This window comes from Mus caroli, unplaced genomic scaffold (assembly GCF_978045245.1).
Source record: "Mus caroli unplaced genomic scaffold, Mus_caroli_1 scaffold_8, whole genome shotgun sequence".
Classification (NCBI taxonomy): domain Eukaryota; kingdom Metazoa; phylum Chordata; class Mammalia; order Rodentia; family Muridae; genus Mus; species Mus caroli.
Window position 1 is genome coordinate 33,204,161 of NW_028227263.1, and position 26,864 is coordinate 33,231,024.

General features: G+C 46.3%; 1 protein-coding gene across 6 annotated transcripts in view; it reads right to left on the reverse strand.

Annotated features, from left to right (window-relative positions):
- Positions 1-26,864, reverse strand: part of Tead1 (TEA domain transcription factor 1) — a 227,672-nt gene that overhangs the window by 138,664 nt on the left and 62,144 nt on the right. The window contains exons 1-2 of one of the 6 annotated variants that reach the window (XM_029479285.2): positions 26,595-26,697; positions 9,514-9,769 (exon numbers count right to left, since the gene is read on the reverse strand). In XM_029479285.2, the coding sequence (XP_029335145.1) occupies positions 9,514-9,670 (157 nt within the window). In that variant the 5' untranslated portion in view covers positions 9,671-9,769; positions 26,595-26,697. Of the gene's footprint in view, positions 1-9,513; positions 9,770-26,533; positions 26,698-26,864 lie in introns of those variants that run through there. The other 5 variants (XM_029479282.2, XM_029479283.2, XM_029479284.2 and 2 more) reach the window with 5 other exon arrangements.

Below are 26,864 nucleotides of genomic sequence, written 5' to 3' on the forward strand. Positions count from 1 at the left end.
TCAGGAGTTCAAGGCCAGCCTCAGGACAGATCCTGTCTCAGAAGAACACCCCACTCAAGTTTCACTCACCTGGAAGTTCTTGTTTGGTTGGTTTGGTGTTTACCCCTCCCACCCCAATGTAAAAAAGATAGCAACAAAGCTACAATATGGAAAAAACTACTTGTAAACCACGAGTCCCACAAAGCCCTGTCTCTAGAAGATTCTCTAAATGTCCAGTTATAAGATTGAAAAAAACACCTGAAGTGATGTCACCCCCGAGGAGCATCCATAGCCCAAATGAACACAGTTTACGCAGTCAACTTTAGTGGTAGCTAAGGGAATGCAAATTAGAAACACAGGTGCTCCTGACCCACACTTTTACAGTGGAGAACATAAACAGTAGCGGCAGGGCACACCTTTAACCCCACACACTTTCAATCCCAGCACTTGTGAGGAGGCAGAGATAAGCGAACCTGAGTTGTCAGCTCATGGCCAGACTGGTCTAGACAGTGAGTTCCGGACAACCAGGGCTACACAGAGCACTCCTGTCTTGAAATAAAAGATACAGGACAAAATGGTGGTGAGGGACCCACAGAATGTAGATGAGAACGTGCAACAGTGCAGCCGTCCTGGGAAACAGCAGAGGAGTTCCAGTTCTCCTCCCCAGGTAGTTTACCCTTCAGAAAGAAATCTGTGGGCCCCCAATGGAGAAGCTAGAGAAAGCACCCAAGGAGCCAAAGGGGTCTGCAACCCTATAGGTGGAACTACAATATGAACTAACCAGTACCCCCAGAGCTCGTGTCTCTAGCTGCATATGTAGCAGAAGATGGCCTAGTCAGCCATCATTGGGAAGTGATTTAGTTTGTAACTAAATGGGGCTCAGCAGAAAAATACTACTATCAAAAGACAAATATATAGCACATGTCTAATTCCACTAATAAAAAAAAAAAATGGTAACACCTAAGAAATGGAGGGCAGATCGGTGGTTGCCAGAAGACAGAGATGGGTAAGGAAAGGGTAGGATAGAACACAGCATGGTCAACAAGGAGCAACCCAGGGCCCCTTGTGGTGCTGGAACTACACTGCACTCTGACTGACAGAACAGGAAAGACACTGACTACAACCTAACAAGCCTAAACGCATGTGCACAGGAATGCACCCCTATGTGTATGCACGGACACACTGTTGGGAAATCTGAGTGAGCTAAATGGGCTTCACTGATGTAACCTCCTGGCTGTGGTATCACAATTGTACAAAATCTAACCACTGGGGAAAATGGGCAAAGTGCACACAAAGGAACCCGTTGTGCACTATTTCTTACAACTGCATGAATCTATAATTATCTCAATAAAATTTTCAATAAAGAAAGTACTAGCCGGGCGTGGTGGCGCACGCCTTTAATCCCAGCACTCGGGAGGCAGAGGCAGGCGGATTTCTGAGTTCGAGGCCAGCCTGGGCTACAGAGTGAGTTCCAGGACAGCCACGACTACACAGAGAAACCCTGAAGAAAGTACTAGCCTCCAACTTCCCTTGGGCCCTTCATGGTTTGGCCAGCAATTCTGCTCTGCCTGTCCAGGCCCCATTCTCCCACAGTTGTAATAGGCCTGCTCCACTTCTCCACAGCTTATGGGCCAGCTTAGCCATATGGCCTAATCACTGTCATCCCTCAAGCCCTCTCCAGTGTTGCACCTGGAAACAGAAGCAACCCTACCCTCTAAAGTCCCTTCTGGCCATCGGTCCATCAAAAATGCCATTAATTTACAAACCTCTCGCCCAGCTCAACGTATGGCCAAACCTGTCCCTGCCCTCAAAGTTAAGTCTTCTCTTAACTTGATAGCCACCCAAGGTATCTTATCTCTTTCCACCTATGGGCCAAGATCACCACCTCACTGCATTTCAAAGCCTGGGCCATGATCAAGTATCTGGTGGGTAAAGAGAGACTGAATGGAGAAATCAACTCTGTTAGAAACATGAGGTCAGGAGCCACTGTGTTCCTCTGGATCTTTTACCAACTTGCAAAACTAAACTGCTATCGAGCCCTACAGTTCTCAAACCTCAATGACCAAGCAACACACCCAAGTGCTCAGAGCAAGGACAGAGACTCTTTAAGCGCTTGTCCCATCCCTCCCCTTCCCTGCTCAGTTCCTCAAGTTTCTGCTCCTGATAATCAGGTAGAGGAACCATGGACCATTCCTTTGTTTCTAAAATGGGGGCGGGGGAGTGGTGGCAATCTTGGAGTTGGGGTGTAGTTCTGCAGAGCACTCATACAGCATGCACAAGGCCTAGGTTCAACTCCAGCACTGGACACTGGGCATATCCAGTCATGTAATCCCAGCACTAGAGAAGTAAAGGCAAGGGGAACAGAAGTTTAAGGTCATGGTTCCAAGCTACATAGTAAGTTCAGGCCATGTAAGACCCTATCAGAAAGACAGAAAGGAAACCTGGGAAGGAGGGAACCCATAGGAAGCAATCTGTTTTCTCCCCCCACAACTCTAGACATTTTATTTAAAACCTACGCCAGGAGCCTGCAAGATTACTCAGCAGGTAAAGGTGCTTGCCCTTCCGAGCCTGGTAGACCCACATGGTGGAAGGGACGAACGGACGGCCACAAGTTAGCCTGAGCTTTCTACACGTGTGTGTACAATACAATACAAATGTAACGTTTAATCCACACCAGTTTTGGCCTTGCCAAACAGCTAACCTGGGAACACAAGCGGCTGCCACCACTGCTCCAGTAGGAGGGCTTACTTCTCAGCAGCAGGCGTCCTGGCCTGAGCTCTAAGTCCCCAACTCCCCGCAGGGCAAGCCCCACTGACAGATACCTGGGACAACCATATGATGCAAGGCACCTCCTTCCCACCCTCTCCCAAACCTGCCTCTCCTGTCTCCACTCCCCATCTCATTTCATAGTCCACCTACCTCCCCATCACCCAGGAAGACAACCCCAGCATAAACCTATTCTTTCACAAGCCACTTCCAGTCAGCCAGTTCGATGGGTTCCACCTTGAAAACATAAACCATCCCCAAGCCACATTCAGCACCAAAACCAGGGGAAGACTGTAAGAGCCACTGAACTCATCTTTGCCTGCCGTGTTGGCGTCATACACACGGACTAAGCCATGTTACCCTTCCTAAAACACCACAGAGGTTTTCACTCAGAATGAGCGCCAGCCATCTTGGTATGGTGTGCGTGCCCTCTACCACACTGTACCAAGCTACATGGCAGCGTTTGTAGCAGGTGCCCAACTGGCACACTCATTTTCCTGCTGAATCATGCTATTTCACAGTAAGGAACCCACCCCTTCATCCCACCATTCTGAATTAAGGCTCCACAAGTCAAATGAAGTCTCCTGTCAATGTCTACAGATGAACAAGGCTAATTTGTGTGAAGTTATCGACTATAACCCTGCGACTATCTAGAAATATGCCTTCACCATCTCTGGCCAGGAAGAGGTCTATAATCCAAAGAAAATCATTAAGTGATTCTTTCCCCAAAATTCAGAGTTAGAGCAGGTAATTGCCTGTCTCTCATTCTCACTTGCTAACTCACCTACTCTCAAATATACATATGGAAATTCCCCATCATTTTCTCTCCCCCTCCCCAACTGGTGTATCTCTAGAACAAAATATACTTCCATTGCATGCTTAGTTGTAATTGACCAGCCTGCTTGTAAATGTCTATTTCACAGCTTCTTTGCTGGGTAACCTTGAAAAAAATAACTTGACCTTGCTAGTGACCTGAAGCTTCCTCAGCTGCAAAATGTAGAGTCCTAGAGTTTGTCATTGGGTTGTTAGGAGGACTAAGCAAGACAACCCCATTCTAAGGCAATTCAAACAGGTCATCCATTTTCCGTACTCCCCATGTTTCCCCACTCATGGTCAGAGCACACTGCAGTCCTCAGTGACATCTACATCTGAGTCTGCTGGATCCTGGTTGTCCATTGTCGCGGCAAAGACATTAAGAAGTAGAAGAACTTGAGAATGACTTAGCTTTTTCTTTATCCTTTTCTTCCCTCATCACTTCCTAAGCCACACACCTTGGGAATAAATTTCTGAATGCCTGCCCCCAACCCTCCCCATTACTTCCCAATCATAATACTTATGACACTGGCTAGTCTCACAGGAACCAAGCTGGGTCAAAATCCCCTATTACTCATCTAGAACTCACCCTGGCTCCCTCCCCTTGTGTCCCTATTCAAATCAGAATACCTCCCTAATACTTCGATGAAGAATTGCAAACACTAGCTGCAAAACAAAACAAAACAAACAAACAAACAAAAACACCAGGAGCTCCTCTGCCCTCATATATGCAACAAAATAAGCAAATGGTTTTTTCTTCTCTTCCCCTTTCCCAGCATTTCTTCCCATGGAAGAAGTTCTCAGAGCATAAGCATTAAGCATTGAAGATACTTACTTCAGTGTGTCTGACCCTACAACAAGCCTGCAGGAAACAGAGTCCCGGTTTCCTGCTTGTTCCACGGTAAAGCTCTGTGTTTTAGTCTAACCAATCAGCATGAAACAGCAGGTCAAAAAAAAGGTCAAAGATTCCATAGGATGCCCAGATGAAGAACTAGCAAGAGTTATGTTCAACTCAGGCCTGGAGAGCCACTTTCCAGCGACCAGTGACTGGTTCACTGGAGTCATTTATATGCAAGGGACTCTGAGAGCTCCACAGACTCAGTCTTCTTCATCCCCAAAATGAACCACGAGAGTTGTTTTCCTGTGGAAGCACAGACAGCCCTGTTTCTCCTTAAATGCTTCTCAGGGCTGGGCAGCACCTGGGGACTAACAGCATCCCCCGCCTGCCACCAAGACGTTTGACTGGCACATAGTTGTGTGCCCTCTCCTGCTGATATCCTGACTCACTAAGCAAGTCCCTTCCTCTTGAACACCAACCAGGCCAGCAGGCAATCCCATAGCATGTGTGTGACTGGCAAGGCATAGGTCAGGAATGGAGTAGAGGCACACATACATCTTCCCTGACTTCCTGAACTAACTTGCTCTCTAGGACTGACCAGTAGTAGGTCTAGCATCCATCCCAACAAGAAACAATGCCCCCCTCCCCCAGTAGATCACTTAACAGAATCCTTGGTCTTGCATACATGAGATCCTGGGCTCAATCCCCAGCACCACAGGAAAAAAATAACCACACATACAACTGGAAATGGGGTACCCTGCTTGCCACCCAGCTCTTCTCAAGGAGAAGGGTGCGGTGCGGGCATCTGTGCTCAGGAGAAGCCACTGCCTACCAATGGCTGTGCCCAGTCAGCCTGCAGCGACCTAGGACACTAGAACCTTCCAGACGTCTTCCTGGCCAGCACTAGGGCCAGCCTTGTGATCTGGACCCTCCCTGCTGTGCTCTCGTCCTGCCAGCAGCAGGCCAGGTGTCCTGGACTTTGGTAGCCAAGAACAGGCTTCAAAAGGCTAAGTGGAAGGTGACCATCTTCAAAGCGTCCTCAGACTTCCCAGAAATCTTTGGCAGGCAGCCCTGACCTCAGGTCAGTGGCCAGCAAGTGAACTTGTGACAGCTCTGTGAGGGCAGGGACATGACTGTGTCTGTCTGGTCCCCAGCTCTCATGCTGGCAATCCCAAGCATGAGGCTGGCATACAGCTTGGCGCTCAACAGTGATTTGCTGGGTTGATGTGCAATGGCCTCTACCAAGGAAGAACAGAAAGCACAGTGGGGGTGGCCCAGGCTTTGGAGTTAGACAGACCTAGACCTTCACCTTCCAGCCATCTTATCCTCAGACTTATGCTGTCCCTCTCACCCAACCCCTTCATCACCACAGCACCTCAGAGAGCTCTCAGGAATGTCAGCTGCATAGAACGTACAGAGCCTTTAGTCAGCAAAGGCAGACGCTCCTGCTTTGTTTTCAGTTCACAAACACTTACTTAGCACCCAACTGTATGCAAGATGCTGTTCAAACACAGTAGGCAACCCCACATAATAATGACTTCAGTTACGTTTTGTGACAATCCTCTGAAGTTGGGTCTATTTAGCACCCTCCTTTGCGCTTCAGGCTTTGAAACAGAACTAAGGCAACTTGCCCAAAGCCTGAGACCTAAAAGTGCCGGGCCAGGATTCATATTAATTACACAGTCTAAACTGCTAAGTGCTGCACCTGTCTGCCTCTAGGGCACACAATCACTGCAAACTGGTTTCTGTCCCAACCCTTGAAGGATTCCGAGGACATGTGACCACACTGCCAGACTGTGTCTTCAGTTACAGAGGGAACAGACGCAGGTATTCCCATGGATCACAGTTTGGGGTTTTTTGTTTCTTTGGGGGTAAAGTCTTGTTTTCAGCTGTGGTGTACTCCCCTAAAATCCAACTTCAGAGAAGCACATTCCCTAAAAACTTCCCTCCCATCCCATCCTCCCTCTCTACCTCCCAGAAAAAGAAACACACAGCTATGTAAAAATGGGCTAAGAAATGAAAGGGGAAAGAGGAAGGCCTGTGCATCTTAAGAGCAAAGTCAGAGGCAGCAGCCAAGAGCAAGCATTGTACATCAGGGAACACAGAAAATGTCCAGGCACACAGAGGCAGGCAGGCGGACGGCTACACAGTCTCAGCTGCCCAACGTCCAAGGTAACAGAAAATTAAGCCATTTCTCTTCCAAGGGACAAAAGCTTATCATAAACAACTCTCCGTTTACTCTCCTGCCAACCATGATGAAAATCTCATTACCAAAATAAATCACTTGACCTTGCCTCTTCCAGTGTTTCGGGACTAGTGACAACCCAGAGAACTCAGAAATACTCAGAAATGGAGGAATGAAATCCTCGAGGAAGACTCACCAGGTGTTTCACTTGGCTATGACTTTGACTGACTTCACAGAGAATTCATTTTCAAAGGTCTTAGAGAAAAAGGATGCTCTCGAGACTGCTGACTACTGGTCAAATAAAATATTAAGATTTGTTTATGTGATAGCAAAAGCTTGATCACAAAGGGTGACCCTGGCCTTACATGGGCTCACAGGACTCTGTCTCCAACTGGCTGAGGTAGCCATAAGGAGAGTCAACTTTCTCTGACCTCAAAAGTCCCTGACAAAGTTAAAGCAGATCCCCTAAAGGGAGGTCCAGTCTCCAACTCTGCTAGCCCAGAAACTACCACACTTCCCTCCAAGATAGCCTGAGGCAAGATAGGGAGCCAAGGAGTGCTTCCTCCCTGGACAGATGGAGATACTGCAAGTCCAATGAAGAAAACCCACGTCTTCCTGATCAGGGGACAAAACCCTGCAGGTTGTGTACTCTCTTGCCCTGTGAAACCCACAACCGTACTAGACTCTTCCTCCCTAGTGAGGAAAAATGGTTGCCTCATTTTAAATCTGGCTAGCCATCAACAGACAGTAATCGGATAGTGTTGACTTAAGGAGAAAGACACCCATACTCAAAAACAGATACAACTGGGAGGTACTGGGAACTGAGTTACCCTCGTCCTAGACACATATCCCACAGCCAACACCAAACTTATCAATATCTAATCACCCTGCTGAATTCCACCCCTCAAAACCACACTATCCAAGATGGCAAGTCCCCAAGGACCTGTTGTCCTCATTTATTTGACCATCTTTCCCAGGAGCCCAAAACTACATTAACAGCAAGCACAAATGTGATCAGGTTAATGGCTGCTAGAATAACTCCAATCTGAGGCTTCCATGGAGTCAGTTCTCAGCAAGAGATCTTAAAAATCATTTTCACATAAAAAGTTTACAATTGAGTTATAGGCAAAGTGGGCAACTATTTACAAAGGAAAATCTCAATGGAGGGGAAAAAAAACAGTTTTCAAAGGCACGATCTTATTACATAGCTTGGGCTGGCTCTAATTCTCACTCTCCTTCTGCCTTAGACTCCTGAGTGTTGTTGGGATTATAGGTGTATACCACCAAATATCTTACACCATTAATTTAGATTAAAACAACTTGTGAGCAAAGAAGTGGGGGCTTCACAATGCAACATCTCAAAGCTGCGCTTCAAGGGAAAGCTGAGGAAGGAGAAGACAAGGAAGAAAGGACGGACGCAGGATACCTGAAGCCTGAGCCTGCAAACTGCCCACCCGCAGCAGCTGAGCGGTTTCGGCCCGACTTCACTACCCTAGATAAAAAGAGGATTCTCTGGCTACAGCAGAAACTCACAAGAGCATAAAACAAATGCCACAAGTTTGGGTTCTCACTCCCGAGTGCATGACAGGCTGAGAGGCTCAGTGCCACAGAAAGCAAAAGTGTCTTTGTTTCCATTACATCATCCGTGGTGAAGGGGGAGGGCAGGCGGGGCACAGCTGGTGGCAGCTGTGCTACCATCTGCTCTCCCCTCAGAAGCCTTTGCTGGTCTGAGCACAGCCTCCTTGGGCTCCTGACAGAGACACGCAGGGTTAAAGGTACAACACCCTATTACAGAAATAGTGGGAATTACTGAGAAATAAATCACTCCTCTGTTGAGTTAAGAGCCTCGGGTAGTGGATGAGCCAGTGTTCGTGGAATTTATGCTGGCTGCATCTCTTTAGACTTGGTGACAACACAAACTCTGTCAACTCAGTTAGACAAGCACTATGTACAAGTGACCACCTGCCACCTGCCTTCCTAAAGGTAGATAGCCAAAAAAAACCCCACAGGTCTGCAGCTGGGAGCATTCTGGAAAGAGAATGCCCCAAACCTGCGGAGGGAAGCTTCACACCAGCTAGGGTGGGGACATTTGCTGTCGGCAACCAGAGCCATTTGGAAAGCTGGGCCTGACTTCCTCGCCTCATGTAGCTCCCCCCAAAACTAATCAGAGGACAGTCATAGGAAGGGGAAGCTGGGACAGGACAGGACACACAACAACCTCTCAACTAGCCATTCAACTGCAAGTTGGAAGCAAGAATGGAAACAGGCCAATCAAGCCTGTGTGTGTTTTATCTGGCCAGTACAAGCTGATCCTGTAGTGGGGGATTTCAGAATTTTTAGAGGGACATAATGTTGAGGCAGGGTCTCATGAAGTCCAGGCTGGCCAAAATTCTCTATGTAGACCTTGAATTTCTGGTCAACCTAGCTCCACTTCCTGAGTGCTGGGATTACAGGGGAGCACTGCCCTGCCCCGTTTCCCAAGGCTGTAGATTAAACCTAGAGGTCTGTGCTGCTAGGAACAACCACATCCCCAGTCAATAAAAAAGAATAGATTTCAAATACAAATCTAAAGCATGGGATCTTCCTGCAAGGGTGGGAAGGACTCAAGAGACTCCGTCCCACTCGACGCCAGTTATGGGGAGCCGAATGACGTGCTCCCTGGAGATAAAGGGAGCACGCTGAAGAACTTGTTCCCTCCTGCACGTATGCCACCGTGGCACGTGAACCTTGAGAGCATCTGCCAGAAGGCCTGTCAAGCACGAAGAGAAAACCCCCAAGGGATGATATCCCAGGATCCTCCTCTGTAGTGGAGCCCTGGTCCCTGGGATAGCCAAATGTCATTCTACAAAGAGCAACTGGGCTGGCTTCAGAGAACATCCCCTCCCACTGCGGCAGGCTGGAGGCCCTGAAAGGAATGTTCCAGGCCACTTACCATACATTTTGCCTTCGTCTGATAAGATGATTTTTCTCCTCCCACATGGCGGATAGATAGCCAGGGCCTCCTGGAAACTCTGCTCAATATCAGGACTCCAGACGCCCTCCGCGTCGTTGTCAATCGGCTTATCTGCCGAGTCGCTCATCCTTTCCATGTTTTCGGCAGGGCTCTCGCTGCCGCTCCAGCTGCTGGGCTCAATTTTGGCGGTTGGGTTTTCCAAGCCGAAGCCTGGAGCCTTTTCAAGAAAACAAACCTAAGAGAAATCATAAAACCGTGTAAGGCTGGGGGTGCCATCAATGTACTGCTCCTACAAGCTGCACAGTAAGTCATCAACAGTGTTACATGGACAATAATTCCTGGAGGAGAATATGGAATTCTGAGATCCCAAGAAGATTTTGTCCTCCTTGTGTCATGTTAAGTACCCTACAAAAACATTAATGTCTGACTGAAGCTGGGTCATCTTCCTGGATAAGAGAAAATTCTCACCAATGATGGCACTCACTCAGAACTAACTACCCATCATGTGAAAACCTGTTGCTAAGTGCCCACACCTTACAAAAATAGTCCTGTATTCATGGGTAGCCAAGTCCCCATAGCAGAACAAGTTTATAAGAAAATAAAAGATGTCAAACTCACTATAGAAATTGACAACTTAAGTGAAATGCTAAGCCACCTCAATAAAGGCCATCAAGATGCAGGAGTGAGAGACAGAAGAGATGAGGGCACTCTAGTGCTGCAGACCTTGTCCTACTGAGGTAGGATGCCAGCTGACCCAGACGTAGGCATCGATCTTTGAGGATGCTACCCTGTGGAGACAGGTCACTGGGTCCTAAACACTAACCCTATATGAAACAGAGACCAGTCTTGTCCCCTCCTATACCTGCCATTCTTGTGGGAATGTCCCATCCCCATGGGGCAACAGCCAGCCCTGTAGCATACTCTGAATTCCTGATTACATGGAAACTGTGGCGCAATATTTCCTTAAATTTTAGGGCAATGAAGATAACAGAACCACAAGAAATCTTTCTCCAAGATGTAGATGCATTCCCCTTCAATTGTACACACCCCCTATAGTCACAAGGGGATAAGCTTTCTAAACAAATGGCTTGACACCAACCTGAAAATGATCAAATCCAGTACTCCCTGCTGGCTGCACACTAACATATCAATATTGCTTTGTGAAAACCACATCAGATCATTAATGCAAAGGACTCCCCAAAAGAAGGACAAAGAGACCTGGGGAACGGTGAGAAAGTGAGAAAGGAGCCATGGTGTGCTGAGCAGGGAGGCTATCATGTGATCCCTGCTGCCCCCTTACATTCCTGCAGCATTTCAACACAAGAAACCAAAGGAAAGCATGTCCATGCTCCAGGGCACTGTCAGCTTCTCTTGCCTCTACCAACTGCATCCTCTCAGCTGTTCTCCCAGTCTGTGCATTTCAACAGACCCCAGGGACAGAAACTCTGAATATTGTGAAATTCATATTCTAACTGACGGGTGGCTTTGGGCTCCTCACCTTGACCTTCTTCAGTTTGGCAGCATTTGCCTTAAAGAAAAATTAGCATGCTTAGTTTCAACTGTTACCGCCAAGCCATCATTCAGAGAACACGTCAGCAAGATACTGACAGCCCCTTACCAACACACACAAGCTTACACAGGACTTGAAAATATGCCAGTGTCAAGGTATAAATTATGAAACTAGGAAAGGGTTTCGTGACTGGCCTCAAGATGAACTCTTGGTGCCTGCCTCGTGGGCCTTTAGAATTTTTAAATGATTACATTTTGGGTTGGGATCTGAGAGTTCTATACAATTTGAGCTAAGTTGTAACCACCATAGTGATTGCTTACTGGAGAAATTACGAGACTAGGAGGGAACGCTTTGATAGTGGCTGGCCTCTCCGCCAAAACACAAAACAATGCACACAACATGTGAAACCATAGGCCAAGCCAGGACAGATCACAGTGGAATAAATTCACTCAAGGAAGCTGTATTTAAAGATAAACATAAGGCATGTGGGGGCTCACCTAGTATAGGAAAGGGATGGAATTTAGCACAGTGAGGGCTGAGGGGCCTGGGCTCTTTGCAGGACTGGTAAGAAAGTTCTTTCACAACCAAAAATAAAGTCTCCAGAAGAAAGCATACCAAAACCCCCACCCAAAGTCTTAAGACCATCTCCCTAGCTGGTCACACAGGCTATGCTGGAATGTCACCAGTGGGAGGACACTTACTGGTTCCTTAGCACCTCCCACCATCACACTGGTGTGATGAAACTGTTCAGCCAATTAGGTCAAAAGATACTTCCTCCATTGACTTTAACCTGTTCATCCCTGGGGGTCTATCCATCCTTTAGGTCAGCTTCTCCTGAAGACCCATTTCCTATGGCCTGACCAGCCCGGAGGATCCTTACAGACCTTCATAACTCAGCTCACCCTTCAGCAAGGCATCTGTAATCGCAAGGGAGGGGGTCAACTCAACTCTGTGATGCTCAGAAGATTACGTGGTAAGGAAAGCCTGTCCACCAGCCAAACTGTCCACCAAGAATGGCCTCATTCAGAAGACTAGCAGCAAAGCCTTTTTGACAACATTCAAGTTGCTTCTAAGGCTAAGTATCACACACATTAATTAATTGATCTATCCACACAGGATACACAAACAGCTCTAAACACTCCATTTTGGTTCAGCAAAGGGAAGAACTTCTTGTAACTGGGTCTACTAGAGCTCAGTAGGATGGAGTTACCTCCTCTGGACATGAAACAGAAAACACCAGATACAAAATCTAGGGCTGCTCAGGCCCTTGGTTTTACAACCCAACTGTAAGATGAGCCTCTGTATGGGCAGAGAGTTTCCGATCACAAGGCTGGAGGGGCTGGCTGAGAAAACTCTCCACACTAGATACCAAAATAACCATGCTGGCATTCCACTCCTCGGCTCCAGACCCACCTCATCCTAGAAACTGTCCTTGTCACTCTAGTGACTCTGAGAGTATCAGTCACATTTTATGAGCATCCTGCATTTGTAGGGCTGGTTACGACTCAATCTACCTTGATTTGAATGCATACAAAAAAAGCACCTGCTTATTATCAACATTAAGATCTAATCAAGCCAGGCACGGTGGGACACACCTCAAGTACCACATAAGTAGTACTCTGGAGGTGGGGCTGGGAGGATCCTGAAATGAAGGCCAACCTGGGCTACATAGTGAGACCTGGTCTGAATCACCACCACCATCAATATCAACGCTGCTGCTGCTACTGCTGCTGCCGCCACCACAGCCACCGCCACAGAATACAATGGGTTTCACAGATTATCTGCAGAACTGATGATGTTTTCTCTCCCCACACATCTTTTGAATGTCAAAGTGCAGTTTCTCTCAATTCAGAATGAAGAAGTCTCTCTTCCCTCTGCAACCGCAATCTCACCCCTGCCTCGCTCTCACATTCTCTCTCTCACACACATTCTCTCTCACACACATTTTCTCTCTCTCTCTCTCTCTCTCTCTCTCTCTCTCTCTCTCTCTCTCTCTCTCTCTCTCTCTCATGTGAGATTCAAACTAGATCTAGGATCCGAACTTGACACACTCACAAGCTACGTGGCTCAAACTAAATTAATCTTTTTGAAGCTTAAGTTTTCACTTCCACAGTGGAGATACTAGATTCTCCTAATGCAGCAAACCAAAGAGGGGAAAAGGCGACTGTAGCATGACTGCCATGACATTAAGTGAGCGATAAGAGGAAGAATTCTGTCATCTGAAAAACCATGCGCCCCCACTCACTCATCATCCAGTCTGTCCTCTCCAGGGGACAGCATGCTATGAGGCCAAAATACCTACCAAAAAAAAAAAAAAAAAAAAAAAAAAAACAACAGGGCAGTGCCTCCCCTGACCGCTCACTGAGTCAAGAAATCAATTGACAAAACAGTCCCATCTTAAAAGTCTTCAGAAGACCACAGAGAAATTTCAGATTGTTGACAACTAGTTTCCTAATGTCCACCTAAGATCAACCTTTCTCAAGTTTCCATATTCTTCTGGGCAAGGTGATTGGTCGTCTCCAAGGAAACACTGTTGAAACCAACAAAAACGTGTGTAAGCATTACCTAGTGTGGAGGACCTCGGATTCATCATGAACACCATCAGTAGGCCCCTCGTCTCCTGAAATGTCCTAGCCTGAGTCACTTAAAGCACAGCTGTTAAGAATAACCCAAGTAGCCTGCTAATTAGCTAGACAGCCGCCTCCCATCATAGGCATTCCTTTCCCAGAACCCACCAGCACATCAAGAAGAGTCACAAGAGCATGGGGGGAGGAGGAGTTGTCGAGAGCACACTTGACCCACACAGCCAATTCCAAGAGCCTTGGGACAGAAGGGAGGGGAGAGCAAATGCAGGCACTTCTGACACCAACTCCACTCTTCTCAGGGTGACAGGTGACAAGAGAAGGTGCTGTTTCCTTCACAGGTTCCCACGAGGTCCTCACCATGAAAACATCTTACCCCTTCATTAAAACCAGCCTTAAGGTTAATAAGTCATTGAGCATGAGGGTCAAGAAAATCCATAAACCTTGTTTTAGCCAACATCTTAACTGTCTATGAAAACAGGAAAGAAGCCAGTATAAGAGTTGGATTTAGATGTCTGCCTAAGTACCCAGGACCACATTCCATGAACCTCAGTGTCCACTGTTAACCATGAAGGGGGCCAACTCATCCATCCACTCATCATCTTGTATTCCCACAGACAGTGCCGATAACAGAACTGTGTGTTACTATGCCCTTTAACTGCACCTCAGGGTACATGGAGGAAGGGACCATTATGCTCACCATAACATCTTCTTCACACTGGTGAAGGCACAATACTGATACAGAAGCAGTTAATAAAGGCGTGGACATCACCCAGATGACCTGAGCATGCATGCTTTGAGAACATGACAGCCTATCCCCCAAACTCATACTAACTGAATTTTCAATGAATAGCAAGTATTTAAAAGAAACCACTAGGATGGAGCTTGCTGGTGGAGTGCTTGGATAGCAAACATGTTTGAGGTCCTGGGGTCATCCACAATACCACAAGAAAATAGGGGGTAGGGTGGGCACCATATTAGACACATGTCAAAGAAAACACAAGGCAGACAAGACTGTCCCACTTCCTATCTACCAGTCATTATTACTGACAGCAAGTAGTTATATACAGGAGACAAATACGGTCGTGATCCTAAGAGGTAAGCTGTTTCCACCATACACTGTATTTAGGGGAGCTTCTAACTTTCTCCAGTTCCCTCTTCTTTGGACTGCCAGAGAAGAGAGAGAACTAGAGGACAGAGCTGTAAGGAAGGCAGGAGAGGGTAAAGCGATGGAAAGACCAAGTGGCCCGAGAAGTCCCAGAACTTCAAAACGGGGGGAAACTGGTAAGGCTAACCTGAACGAGGGAGGGATCTGGGTGGGGGTGGGTGAGTGGGTGGAGAGCTGATAAGCAAAGATCTTCACTAGCTCAAGAGGTGCCAGAGGCAGAGCCATTGAGGGAGAGGGGTGTGGGGAAGGGAATCACACCAAGAGGTATTTATAACACTCAGCTGGACCACGAATTGGACAGCTTGAAGGTCACAGTGATCTTCACAAAGGCCCAGATGTTTTATGTGAGAAAAAAGCTATACTCAAAACAACAACAACACCCAAGGTGGCAAGGAACTTTCCTTCCAATGTAATCTCAGGAACTACATCTAGACACAATTCTACATCTTCCCAGGGATCCCAGGAGAATTCAGCCTGGAGCATTAGCCCCACCCTAGAAGGTACCGAGAAGGAAGCAGCCCTAAGTCAGAGCTTCACAGATTCTAGGTCTCTGTTCCAGATGGAGTGAATCTATAGGTGGCTTATCAGGCGGACTGGCCATCCTTAGTAGGCGGGAGGAAGGCAGTGCTGGATTCCCAGCTCTGTCCACAGCTGACATCACCATGCAGTCTAATTAATTCCTAATGAATAGTGAGGACACTCGCTGACTCACCTCCCTGGGCAGTAGGGAGGAATTTTGGGCACTAATGACAGTTAATTGCTTTTGCATATGTAAAGTGGGGCATGTAATTATTTTCCTATCATTTCAGACACTCACAAACCTTTCTGACAAGTGGCCTAATCACGTGAGGCTCAGCAGCCAGAGGGGTGGAACTAAAGACTATGTGTAATTGTCAGAGAGGGCCGAACTCTTAGAATGAAGAAATGTCTCTGAAGCAACGTCTGCCACACAGCCAGCAGCAACCAGTGAACACTTTTTGGTGTCATGTGCTCCAATAAGGAAAGGCTAATCATAATTACACCTTTCAAAACTCACCTTTCTGTCCACAGAATCCCACCATCATGCCAATACCTCTTCACTTGTCCACCGTTCCCAAGTACCCGACTGGAAGGCTTCAGATACTCCATTCCCTAGCTCCTCCCGCCCTGAATATATGCCCAGGTGACAACTCAAGGAAACCTTTGACTGACTTTATAAGATACAGCTCTTACTCAAGAACTAGCTTGTCTACTCATGAACCACTGAGAACAGCAATCCCATCCTTCCCTCCACCCCCATCTGAGGGGACTGCAGTTCCTCTTTCCCTTGTAAATTCCTCAAAAAAGATGCAGCCACCTACCCAGTGTCAGGCAGTCTATGCCACCCAGCCTCTCCAATGCAAAAACCTGACAGAAAGACACAGTGAACACTGTAAGATGCAGACAGCAGGCTCAGTCTACGACCTCTAACATGAGAGTTAATACTGACTGTCAACTTGACAGGGTCTAGGAGAAAGATGGCAGATCATCTAGGTTGGGTTAACTTCCTGAGATGGGAAGGCTCACACTAAGCATGGACGGTACCATCCTTGTCCTGCGGTCCTGGACTGAGTAAAAAGGAGAAAGCTCAAGGCGTATTTGTTACTCTCTGTTTCCTGGCTGCAGACCTGGTGTGAGCAGCTGCTTAAATTCCTGACAGGGTGCCTTCCTGGCCATGATGGGCTAACCCCTTGAAATGTGAGCCGTAAGAAACCCTTCCTTCCACAAGCTGTGTCTGCCAGCTATCTTGTCACAGCAAGAGAAGCGTAATGAATATGCCCAGCAGACAACTCTCCCTGAGAAATAGACTTCAGCACAGATGCAGATCTTTCCAGCGCCAAGAGATGACCATAGTAAGAGTTCATCACTGTCTCGAGGGGAAACCTAGCAACCTTGCCCAAAGGTTAACAGACAAAAGCCCAAGAGTACCCGCTGAATCCCAACGGGTCTAACAAACAAACACTGCTCAGGTAGACAGGTCAGCCATAATTCACGCTAAAAATAAAACAGCAGAAAGATGAACACTTCTCAGGTAGTAACCCACCTAATCCCACTTGCTCAGAAGGTCAGGTTCACTCTCAGGATATCTCAGCACTTAGTGGACTGGAGAGATGGCCTGCCCATTAAAAGCGTGTGGTACTTTTGCAGAGAACCAGAGTTCAGTTCTCAACACACACGTCAGGCAGCTCACAACCACCTGCAACTCCAGCTCTGGGAAATGCTACACTTCCTTTAAGATTCCAGGGTACCTACCTGTACTGGTACTCACACATGGTCTTGTTCTTTTAAGATCTGAAAGTAAGCAATTCTTATTTTTATTTCTTTTAAATTTTTATTTTTATTGAGTACTAGTGTTTGTCTATATGTATGTGTGTGCACTACATGCATGCCCAGGGACCACAGAGGCCAGAAGAGAGTGTCAGATCCCCTAAAAGTGAAGTTACCAACAGTTAAAAGCCAACATGTATGGAACAGGAACTTAGGTCCTTAGAAGAGCAGCCAGTGCTCATAGCTGACCATACATCTCTATAACCCAACAGCTCATACTTTAAGACATACCAAAATAAATATGTACAATGTGTTTGACTAAACCCAGTATGGAACCAGCATTTCCGAAGAGTCCACCTTCAAGAACACACCTCGAGTGATGCCTGTACGTGAACACCACACTGAGGGACAGACACTAGCCCCCTGGGTCTATTACAAAATAGACTCACCCAGTGTACTGGCTGGTTTTGTATGTCAACTTGACACAGGCTGAAGTTATCACAGAGAAAGGCACTTCAAAGTGCCTCCACGAGATCCAGCTGTGGGGCATTTTTCTCGGTTGGTGATCAAGGGTGGGAGGGCCCTTTGTGGGTGGTACCATCCCTGGGCTGGTAGTCTTGGGTTCTATAAGAGAGCAGGTTGAACAAGCCAGGGGAAGCAAGCCAGTAAAGAACATCCCTCCATGGCCTCTGCATCAGCTCCTGCTTCCTGACCTGCTTGAGTTCAGGTCCTGACTTCCTTTGGTGATGAACAGCAATGTGGAAGTGTAAGCTGAATAAACCCTTTCCTCCCCAACTTGCTTCTTGGTCGTGATATTTGTGCAGAAATAGAAACCCTAAGACACTCAGTGTCACTGCTTGCTGCCAGCCAACTTAATGACATGTTAGCTCTGGACACACACCAGAACCCAGCAGCTAACCTGCCCAGATGTACCCCTCTCCCTGTGATTTGGAAGGCCCACTCTGCATTAGAACTATCACTCCACTCTATGTGGGGAGAACAATCCTTGCCTTTCTCTCCAGCTTCTGGGCCTCCATCAGTACTGACGGTTTTGATGCACATGCTACAGGGAGCAGAGAGGGGGAAGAAATCCACAGCGCATCTCTCACTGGGTCATAAGTCGGACAACAAGGAAATCTTGAAACAAGGTGGCATTCTGAGCTGTTGAATTAAGGAGCCCAAGCCCGGCTCCCAGCACTTACATTAGATGCAAACATCTAGGCCCCAACACACCTGCCTAAGCTAAGGTAATCAAGAAACAATCACTTCACACTCTTCTTTCTCCTTCCCAACATACAAGGTCAAAACTCAGGCCACCAGCTTGAGGATCCTTTTTTAAAGGATCTGAGCAGACACCCTGACAGCCTAAATCATGCTTGAGTATTGAGTCCCTAAAAACCCAGGGCACAGAATCTGATATTGTGTGATCACTAGGACCTACGGCAGTGGCTGTTAGGACACTAATGAAAATCGGAGCTAGATAAAGCAGCGGGTAAGACTTACTTACCTGGTGCAGCAAATCTGCACCCATGCAATTCTGAAGCTCAGGCTGAATGGCTTACAATGGCCTATATTAAAACTCCCACGTCAGGCACCGTGGCACAGGCTGTAACCCCAGCATCCAGGAGGCTGAGGCCAGAGGATCCTGTGTAAGAGGTCAGTCTGGGTCACAAAGCAAGTCTGAGAGCAGCTTGGGTTACACAGTAAGTCCATGTCACCGAGGTATACAAACCAGAGCTGTCCCTCAAGGGTCCAGAAACCACCCTACACATACACTTGCACTTGGTGTGTGAGAAGGAAGCATTGTGTTGCCTTTGATAAATAAAGGACAACTTTGTCCATAAATGAATAAGGGTGACCAGAATCTGTATGACCAGAATAAATGACTACCTCATAAGATACTCAATCTAAAAGACTTCAAGTCTGAATTTCAAAAGCAAAATAGTAAGACTTTACAAGAAGGCCCAGCAGATTGCCTTAACATATCAAATTATTACTATAAAAGTCTAAAATGAGGCTGGCAAGTTGACCTGGTAGGTAAAGGTGCTTGCAACCAAGCCCAATTCCCCAGTTAATCTAAATTTAATTCCAAGGCTCAACACTAAGGACAGAGAGAACCCTGTTGTCCTATGACTTATATACCTGTTCACTGGCGTGCACACTAGTGTACATATACACTACAGACAGACAGGCAGGCAGACAGACAGACATATCTGAAATATTTGTGAGTGGGGCTGGAGAGATGGTTCCTTGGTTAGGAGCACATGCTGCTCTTGCAGAAGACCTGAGTTCAGTTCCTAACACCAGCCTCTAACTCCACGTCCAAGGATCCCATGTCCTCAGGTCTCACTGCACACTTGTTTTCATGTACACAAAAGTAAGTAAAGTTCAAAATAATAATACTAAAGAGAAAAATGTGGCCAGAAATAGTAAATACTTGGTCACTTGCACCCAGGAACTCAAGGCTGGCTTATGTAGAACCAAGCTTCAGAGGGCAGGAAGGAGGGAAGGAAGGAAGGAAGGAAGGAGGGAGAAAGAAGGAATGAAGGAAGAAAAGGAAAGAGGGAGTAAAAACTTACTTGTATTTCAAGAAGCATTAAGGAAATAAAATTCACCAGGCATGATGGATGCAGGCAGATCTCTGTGACTGAGAATAATACCAAGTTCCTGACAGCCAGGGCTACACAGTAAGACCCTGTCTCAATTTTTAAAAAGAAGCCACAGCTGCAAAGTCACACAACAGACACTCATCTCCTTGACACATAAAAATTTCTACCAAAGAAGAAGAAATCAGGCAGCAAATTTGTATTAAAAAACAAAGGGACAGACAATAAATGAGAAGGTGTTAACATACTTAGTTAGTAAATACCTCCACAGTGAAGCTATGTGTCCCACGTAGAGTTCAAGGGCAACTTCTACACTTGGGTCTCTCTTTCCAACATCTTTGAAGTCTCTCCTATTGTTTCTGCCTGTGTACTGCATGTTCTGGGCTCTCTGGCCCAGGAGACTCTGAATGACTCCCATCTCTGTCTCCACTATGGAAAAACTAAAGACCAACTAGAGTTACAGCAGCAGCCTACACATCTCATCAGGCCCTGCAGCAATTGCTTTTACCTGCCCAGCCATCTTCTCAGTCCATAAAATAAAAGGCTAATGCTGACAAGTGTTGTCAAGGATGCTGAGAACCCAGAACCCTCACAGACAGCTGATGAGAGGTAAAGTAGTCCAAGCATTCTAGAAAACTCTTTGGCAATCACTATGTACTACTAGAACTGACACAATGCATACTTGCTGACTGGGCAATTCCTTCCTTCCTTCCTTCCTTCTCACAAACCTCACCGGAGAGGAGAGGTTCTTTGAAGGATGGGTATAAGAACGTTTATATGATTACTCATCAAGACAGCTAGAGATGCTAAAATTCTTATTAACTACAGGATACATAGATACATAGCCTGCATCATATTCATAAAATGGATGCTAGAAAAATCCACAGTCCAATAGGGTCCACATTAGTAACAGGGACATTTAAATGTCAGTCACTAAGATTAAAGCAGCAGCATTTCATGGGCTCAGGAGCCACCTGTGGCTAGTGGCTACAGCATAATACAAAACAGCTAAGAAGTAGTTTTGCCACTATGAAAATTCTGCAGGATGTTGCTATTGCACAGTCAATTATGATGTTTGGTGGCATAGACCAGATACAAAGAAAACTCTCCTCTAGGCATCTATTCACAAGTTCAAACACTAACAAGACTAATCCATGAGCCAGGTGGAGCGGCACATGCCTGCAATTCCAACACCGCAAGGTTAAGAAAGACTTCAAATTTAAGGTCAGCTTGGACAGCATAGTGAGATCTTGTCTGTCTTTTAGAGTAAGATAACTGAATTAAAAGAAAAGCCTAATCAATGTTATTAGCAATGAGTATAACAGCCCCCCCCCCCCCGGGAGGTTGAGGGTAATGGCACATGCCCATAAGAGGAGCATAAATTTGTATTTTATTCTTGATTATAAAGTAAGTTTGAGCCAGCCTGAGCTACAAGAGACTGTCTCCAAAATAAAACAAAATGTAAGTGTTCTCAATGGAAAAATACAGGGACTTGAGATTGATGACCCATGCACTTTTTCTAAGCATGTTAGTTACACTTCACTAAAAATCCTGGAGGGGGAGGGGAGAGCCCAGCCAAGCATGATGGCACATGTACCAAAGGTCACAAATTTGAAGCCAGCCTGGGCTATACAGAGAGATCTTCAAAGAAGGATGAGGGGTGTGTGTGTGTGTGTGTGTGTGTGTGTGTGTGTTGGGGGGAAAGGGGCAGTGAAGATAATGATATGTATTTCAGGACCGTTCTTATTCTGAGTTACTCAGAGTCTACTTCAGTAGTTCTGAGCACAGTTGTTCTGACTGTAAGATGTTAGATGTATTGCCATGAGCACCCAAGGACTACCAGAAGAACCATCCAGTGAGATCAGGCCTGGATCTTCTCCAATGAGGGTGAGGATGTCACTCAAACACACACACACACACACACACACACACACACACACACACACACACACACACACAGTTTTTTTTCAAGGATCCTTAAAGAAAGGAAAGGGGGAGGGGGGAGAGGGGAGGGGAGGGGAGGGGAGAGGAGGGGAGGGAGAGAGAACACCACACAGTCAGCAAAGGCTTCACCCTCCACTCCAGCTGTCAGAATGCACTGAACCACACTGGAGTGCCCTAGGCAAAGTGGAAGGCTATCTGGGCCTTCAAATTTGGGTTATTTCCTAAAATCTACTTTGGTCCCCTATCTCATAATTTATTTATTTCTGTACTTTTAATTTTGCTATGCTGCATTCTTTCAAACCCTCTTAAATTCATTCTGAGGATGGGGTGTTCATAAAAAGAGACAGTTCCATCTACTAGTTATTCTCATTTAATGTAATAAAGTCTCTATTGAATGAGGCCTATACTCTGTAACTCCTAATCCACAACCAGGTACAAGAGATGGAAGATCACTAAATATTCTCTATTCTGGTGTGCTGGCTAGCTTATATGTTAACATGACACTAGCTAGGGTCATCTGGGACAAGGACTCTTAATCAAGAAAATGCATCTACCTATAGGACTGACTCATAGACAGGCCTGGGTACATTTCCTTCATTGATGACTAATGTGGAGGGCTCAGTTTTCTGTAGGTAGTACCATCCCTAGCTTGGGGGTCCTGGGTGCTTAGCAACAGGCTGAACAAATCATGAGAAGCAAGCCAATAAGCAGCACTCCTCCATGGCCTCTGTATCAGTTCCTGCCTTCTGGTTCCTGCCTTGGGTCACTGCCCTCACTTCTCTGGATGTGTATGTACACGCTCTACCATGTTACTTGCAAAGTTGCTTTATGTCATGCATGGTGTTTTATCACAGCAGCAGAAACTCTAAGACTCCAGTGAGCACCCTCTCCTCAGAAGGCCTAAAGGACACCAATTATCCTTCAAGATCCCCTCCTTCCCTCGAAGCTTGATTTGACCCTCCTGCTCGCTCTGTGTTCCCATGAGTAGTATATGCTCAGTGTATGAATGGGATACAGTTTGTCTGCCTTTCACTCTTGCCAGGTTTGTGGACCTTGGGGGTCTTTCTGTCCTTGATATTCAATAGAATGCCTGGCACATGCTAACTTGACCCTCTAGATATTAGTTCAATGAATAACTAATATACAGAACTGAAGGGGGAACACATGAACAAGTGACTGAATGATAGACAGACAGACAGACAGACAGACAGACAGACACACACACACACACACACACACACACGAGCAAGACTATTTGATGCACCCAAGAGCACAGGAATGAGAGTCTACTCTGTGACTCAAGTAAACAAAAGTTTCTTGGAAGGAAATAATAAGTTCTATAAGAATATAGAGGCACCAATGTGTTAAAATTCACAGCTAAGCATGAAAGCAGAAAGGCTGGAGCCAAGACACAATAACAGAGTGTCAAACTCTGGAGTGACAAACTCTGGGCTCTATCTAGCCCTGTGCCACAGGGGCCTCAAAGGCCAGGAACAGAAACTGTTCATAGAGCAGGCCAGAAAACACGGACTGTGCAGACAATTCCAGAAGGAGTGTGTGTGTGTGTGTTTTATGCACATGTGTCTTTTTTTTTCATTTTTTTAAATTAGGTATTTTCCTCATTTACATTTCCAATGCTATCCCAAAAGTCCCCCATACCCTCCCCTCTGCACATGTGCCTTTGGAAATGTATTTGCACAAATGTGTATATCTGTTTAGAGGGAAAAAGGATAAGATTATTTTATCAATGTGAAACCAGTTTTTAAATCAAAAGCATTTTCAGTGTGGTCTGAGACCAGGAAAACTCCTACATCGTCTCAGGAATAACAATAGGGTGTATTTCTTAAGCATTCCAAATTTACAAATGCATGATAGAGACAACTTGGGGAGACAGTTTACACAGGTGGCTTGTTTGAACAGCCAAAGGTGTGGACTAATTTTGCTGGGGGAAGGGGCAGTCACTCAGCTCCAATAACTGCTCACCCAATTTTGTCTTCATTGTTCCAGCATATTCCCCTGGTCCCTAAAGAGAGTTTGAGAATGACAGTGTGGTGACTCAAGCCTCACCTCTCTAGGGTGCTAGTCTATGAGGCCAGCAAAGGCAACTAAAGCATGAGCTAACCAAAAACACAGCAGAGAATGACTATTGTCTCTCTCTGTGACGATGAAGTACTCAGTGAACACATAGTCTATGTGAACTTTAAAGTCTGCACTTAACAACTGTCCTCCAGCTTTTTCTTCAAAGTTAAAATATTATCACCATGGTAAACAATAAGTAAGATGGTATAAACAAACAATCCTATCATAAGGATTATTTTAAATTCTTAATAAATTGTACGTCTCTGTCATCAACAGGCAGCTATGCACTGCTTTAGCTTGATGTATACAGATTAGTGTGAACACACCTTTTTCTTTTTGGAGACTCAGTTTATAGCACTGCAGGACCTGGAATGGGCTATGCTGACCATCCTGGCTTCAAACTCAGAGATCTGCCTGCCTCTGCCTCTGCCTCCTCAGTGCTGGGATTACAGGTGTGAGCCACCCACCTAAGTGTACATGCATCTTGACTTTGCTGCAGGATTCTCAAGCAACTACTGAATAAATGCATATAACAATATTTGATAATTACAGCTTAAATGTGTGTCACCTCTGCATAACCAATTTTCAGAGGCAGGAACTATTTTCCATTCAGTTTTGCACCCCTCCTAGCACCTAACACAATTCAGTAAATAACCAACCATCCAATTTATTTAAACATCAGACATTAATTCCTTTTTATGACTTTTAAGAAACCAAGCCAGGCTTGGTGGTACTGGCTTGTAATTCTAGAACTCAAGAGGAAGAGGCTGGACTGCACTTCACGGCCTGCTTGGGCTGAACACTGAGACAAGGAGTAGGGGGTAGGGGGTGGGAGTAGGGGGTGGGGATGAGGTGGGAGGGGCAGGGGAGTGTGTGGTACACATAAAATCTCTCCTCACCAAACAAATTTCAAGGATTGATTCAGGCATACCCTACCCTAGACTAGACCCACAGAACAAAAGCAGTAACTTGCTGACTTAAAAATATTCCTTATTTCCCCAAACCCCAACTGTATTCAATAATGAATCCTTCCAGTCTTGGCTTCAAGGCTGAGCCCCCACCTCCCATCCCAGTAGGGCCTGCTAAGCAGTGATCTGAAGTCCTCACTAGTGACCCGGCCCCTCCCCCAAGGCAGCTGCTTGGCCTGGGTGACTGCAACAGCATGGACCCAAGCACCATTTTCAACTCAGTCTGAGTCCCGAGGCCAGGGGGCTGCTCTAAGTATCAGGTTACTACAAAAATAACAGCAGGCCAGTCGACACCCCTGCCAAGTGCTGGAGGGAAGTGTTCAGGAGGTGAGAAAGGAGGCAGGCGTTAGAGTGAGTGTAGGAGAGAATCTCCGCGGTGAGAGAGAGACTGCAGAACTCCTACCTGCCTTCTCCACATCTCCACTGTGGACCTCACAATCCCTAACTCCCTCCCTCAGAAGCCAGAGGAACTCCATCTCTGTGATACTTGACCATTTGGAAGGTGCTTTTGAAAACTGTTTTCAGGGGCAAGCTGGAGAGACGGTTTTCTTTCAACAGCATACATGAAAGTCAGATTTGAGTCAAAGGTTTGTACAAGGATTGCCAACTCCACAAATCCCTGATGCTGCTCAGCTTTAATGTAATGTTCTCAAAACCAAATTCCAGCACCACAAAGCTAATTAGGTCTGCAGGAGGAGAGGCAGGCCCTTCAAGAAAGAAAATGCTAGTAAAAAGGCATTTATTCGCTGTTCTGTTCCTTTCTAAAATGAAATCAAAGTTCACTCCCGTGCCGCTGCCCTCGTGCGCACAGGTGCACAGCCGGCTTGATGTGGTCTGGCCCAGCCTGGCCATTTCAAATAAAGTGAACTTCAATCACTCCTCAGAGTTCGCACATTATTGATTCTCCATCCATCACTCTTTCATCTCGGTTTGCTCCCCACACGGCCTCTTTAATTGGCTCCTGGAAACTGTTTTATAAGTGGGTGGGTGTGGACCCAGCACCAAGGCTCTCCTTTGGACCAGGCAGGTAACCCTCAAAACCAGGCCATCCATTGGGCAGATTAAGTCTACCACTGAAACCCCACAAGTGGGAAAGAAACTGGAAATACCAGGAAGGCTGAGCTAACTCCAATAAGCATGGGAGACTCCCAAAATGGGGGCGTGAGGGTGAACAGATCACACTCTCAGTGTCTAAGATTTTAAAAAAGGAACCCTAAGTTTTGGATTTCATTTTTGGGTTTAGCCTTCTTCATATTCTTGGGGTCCTCATGCATCTTAGGAGAGCCTTTGATTGTACATATTACATAGTCAAGACTGGCCTTGAACTCCAGGTTCCTAAGTCTCTACCTTCTGAGTACTGGGATTATAAGCATGCACTGCCTGGCTCCAAGATTTCTTTTTAACTTAATTTTGATGGGGGGAAAGACCCCCAAAAGTCACATGGCTTTGTAGCTGGTTTATGTTTTATGTTAAAACACAGGGATAACGAGTATTCTACGACACAGCAATATTCTAAATAAGGAACTACTGGAAATGCTCAAAATAAGAAAGATTTTTTTTAATAAAGAATATTTTAGTGCAAGCAAGCCACGACAGCAGTAGACATGCAGACAGGCAGAAATGATGGGATTTCTGGTTTTGGTTTTTTTCTTTTCTTTTTTTCTTAGCAGTTAAATCAGTGAGGCGCTCCAGAGGACCCATTAGCAACCATTCCATTCCACAACCCAAGCCTAGTTCCCAAACACAGGATCTCATCTACCTGCCCCCATGGTCACAATCAAGACACTCCATGCGGAGCTCTGCACACCATGCATATATCAACCAGCTCAAAGTTCTGTAAGAATCCTGGTGTTTACCATAAAAGCTCTCATTATTATCCCCGCTCTCTTTGCTTGGTCAGTGTGCCTGGCCACTTACAGGAGGATGAGAAAAATACACAGGCTCAACTCATCTTTGCCCGGCCTCGTCTCCCAGGGAGCCGCTGATGTCTCTGCAGCACAATGCCACTGCACTGGCTGGCTGGGTTTAAAATTAGCTGAGCCCTGGAGGGCCATGGGTAACCTTCTGACAAGGTTAGCCAGAGAGCTGAGCACGGCTCAGAGAGGGACATTAATAAGAAGCCAAGTGGGGCCTTTCAACAAGCCCATTAGGGCCTCTCGGAAGCCTGCGTCTGGGAGAGCCAGGTGG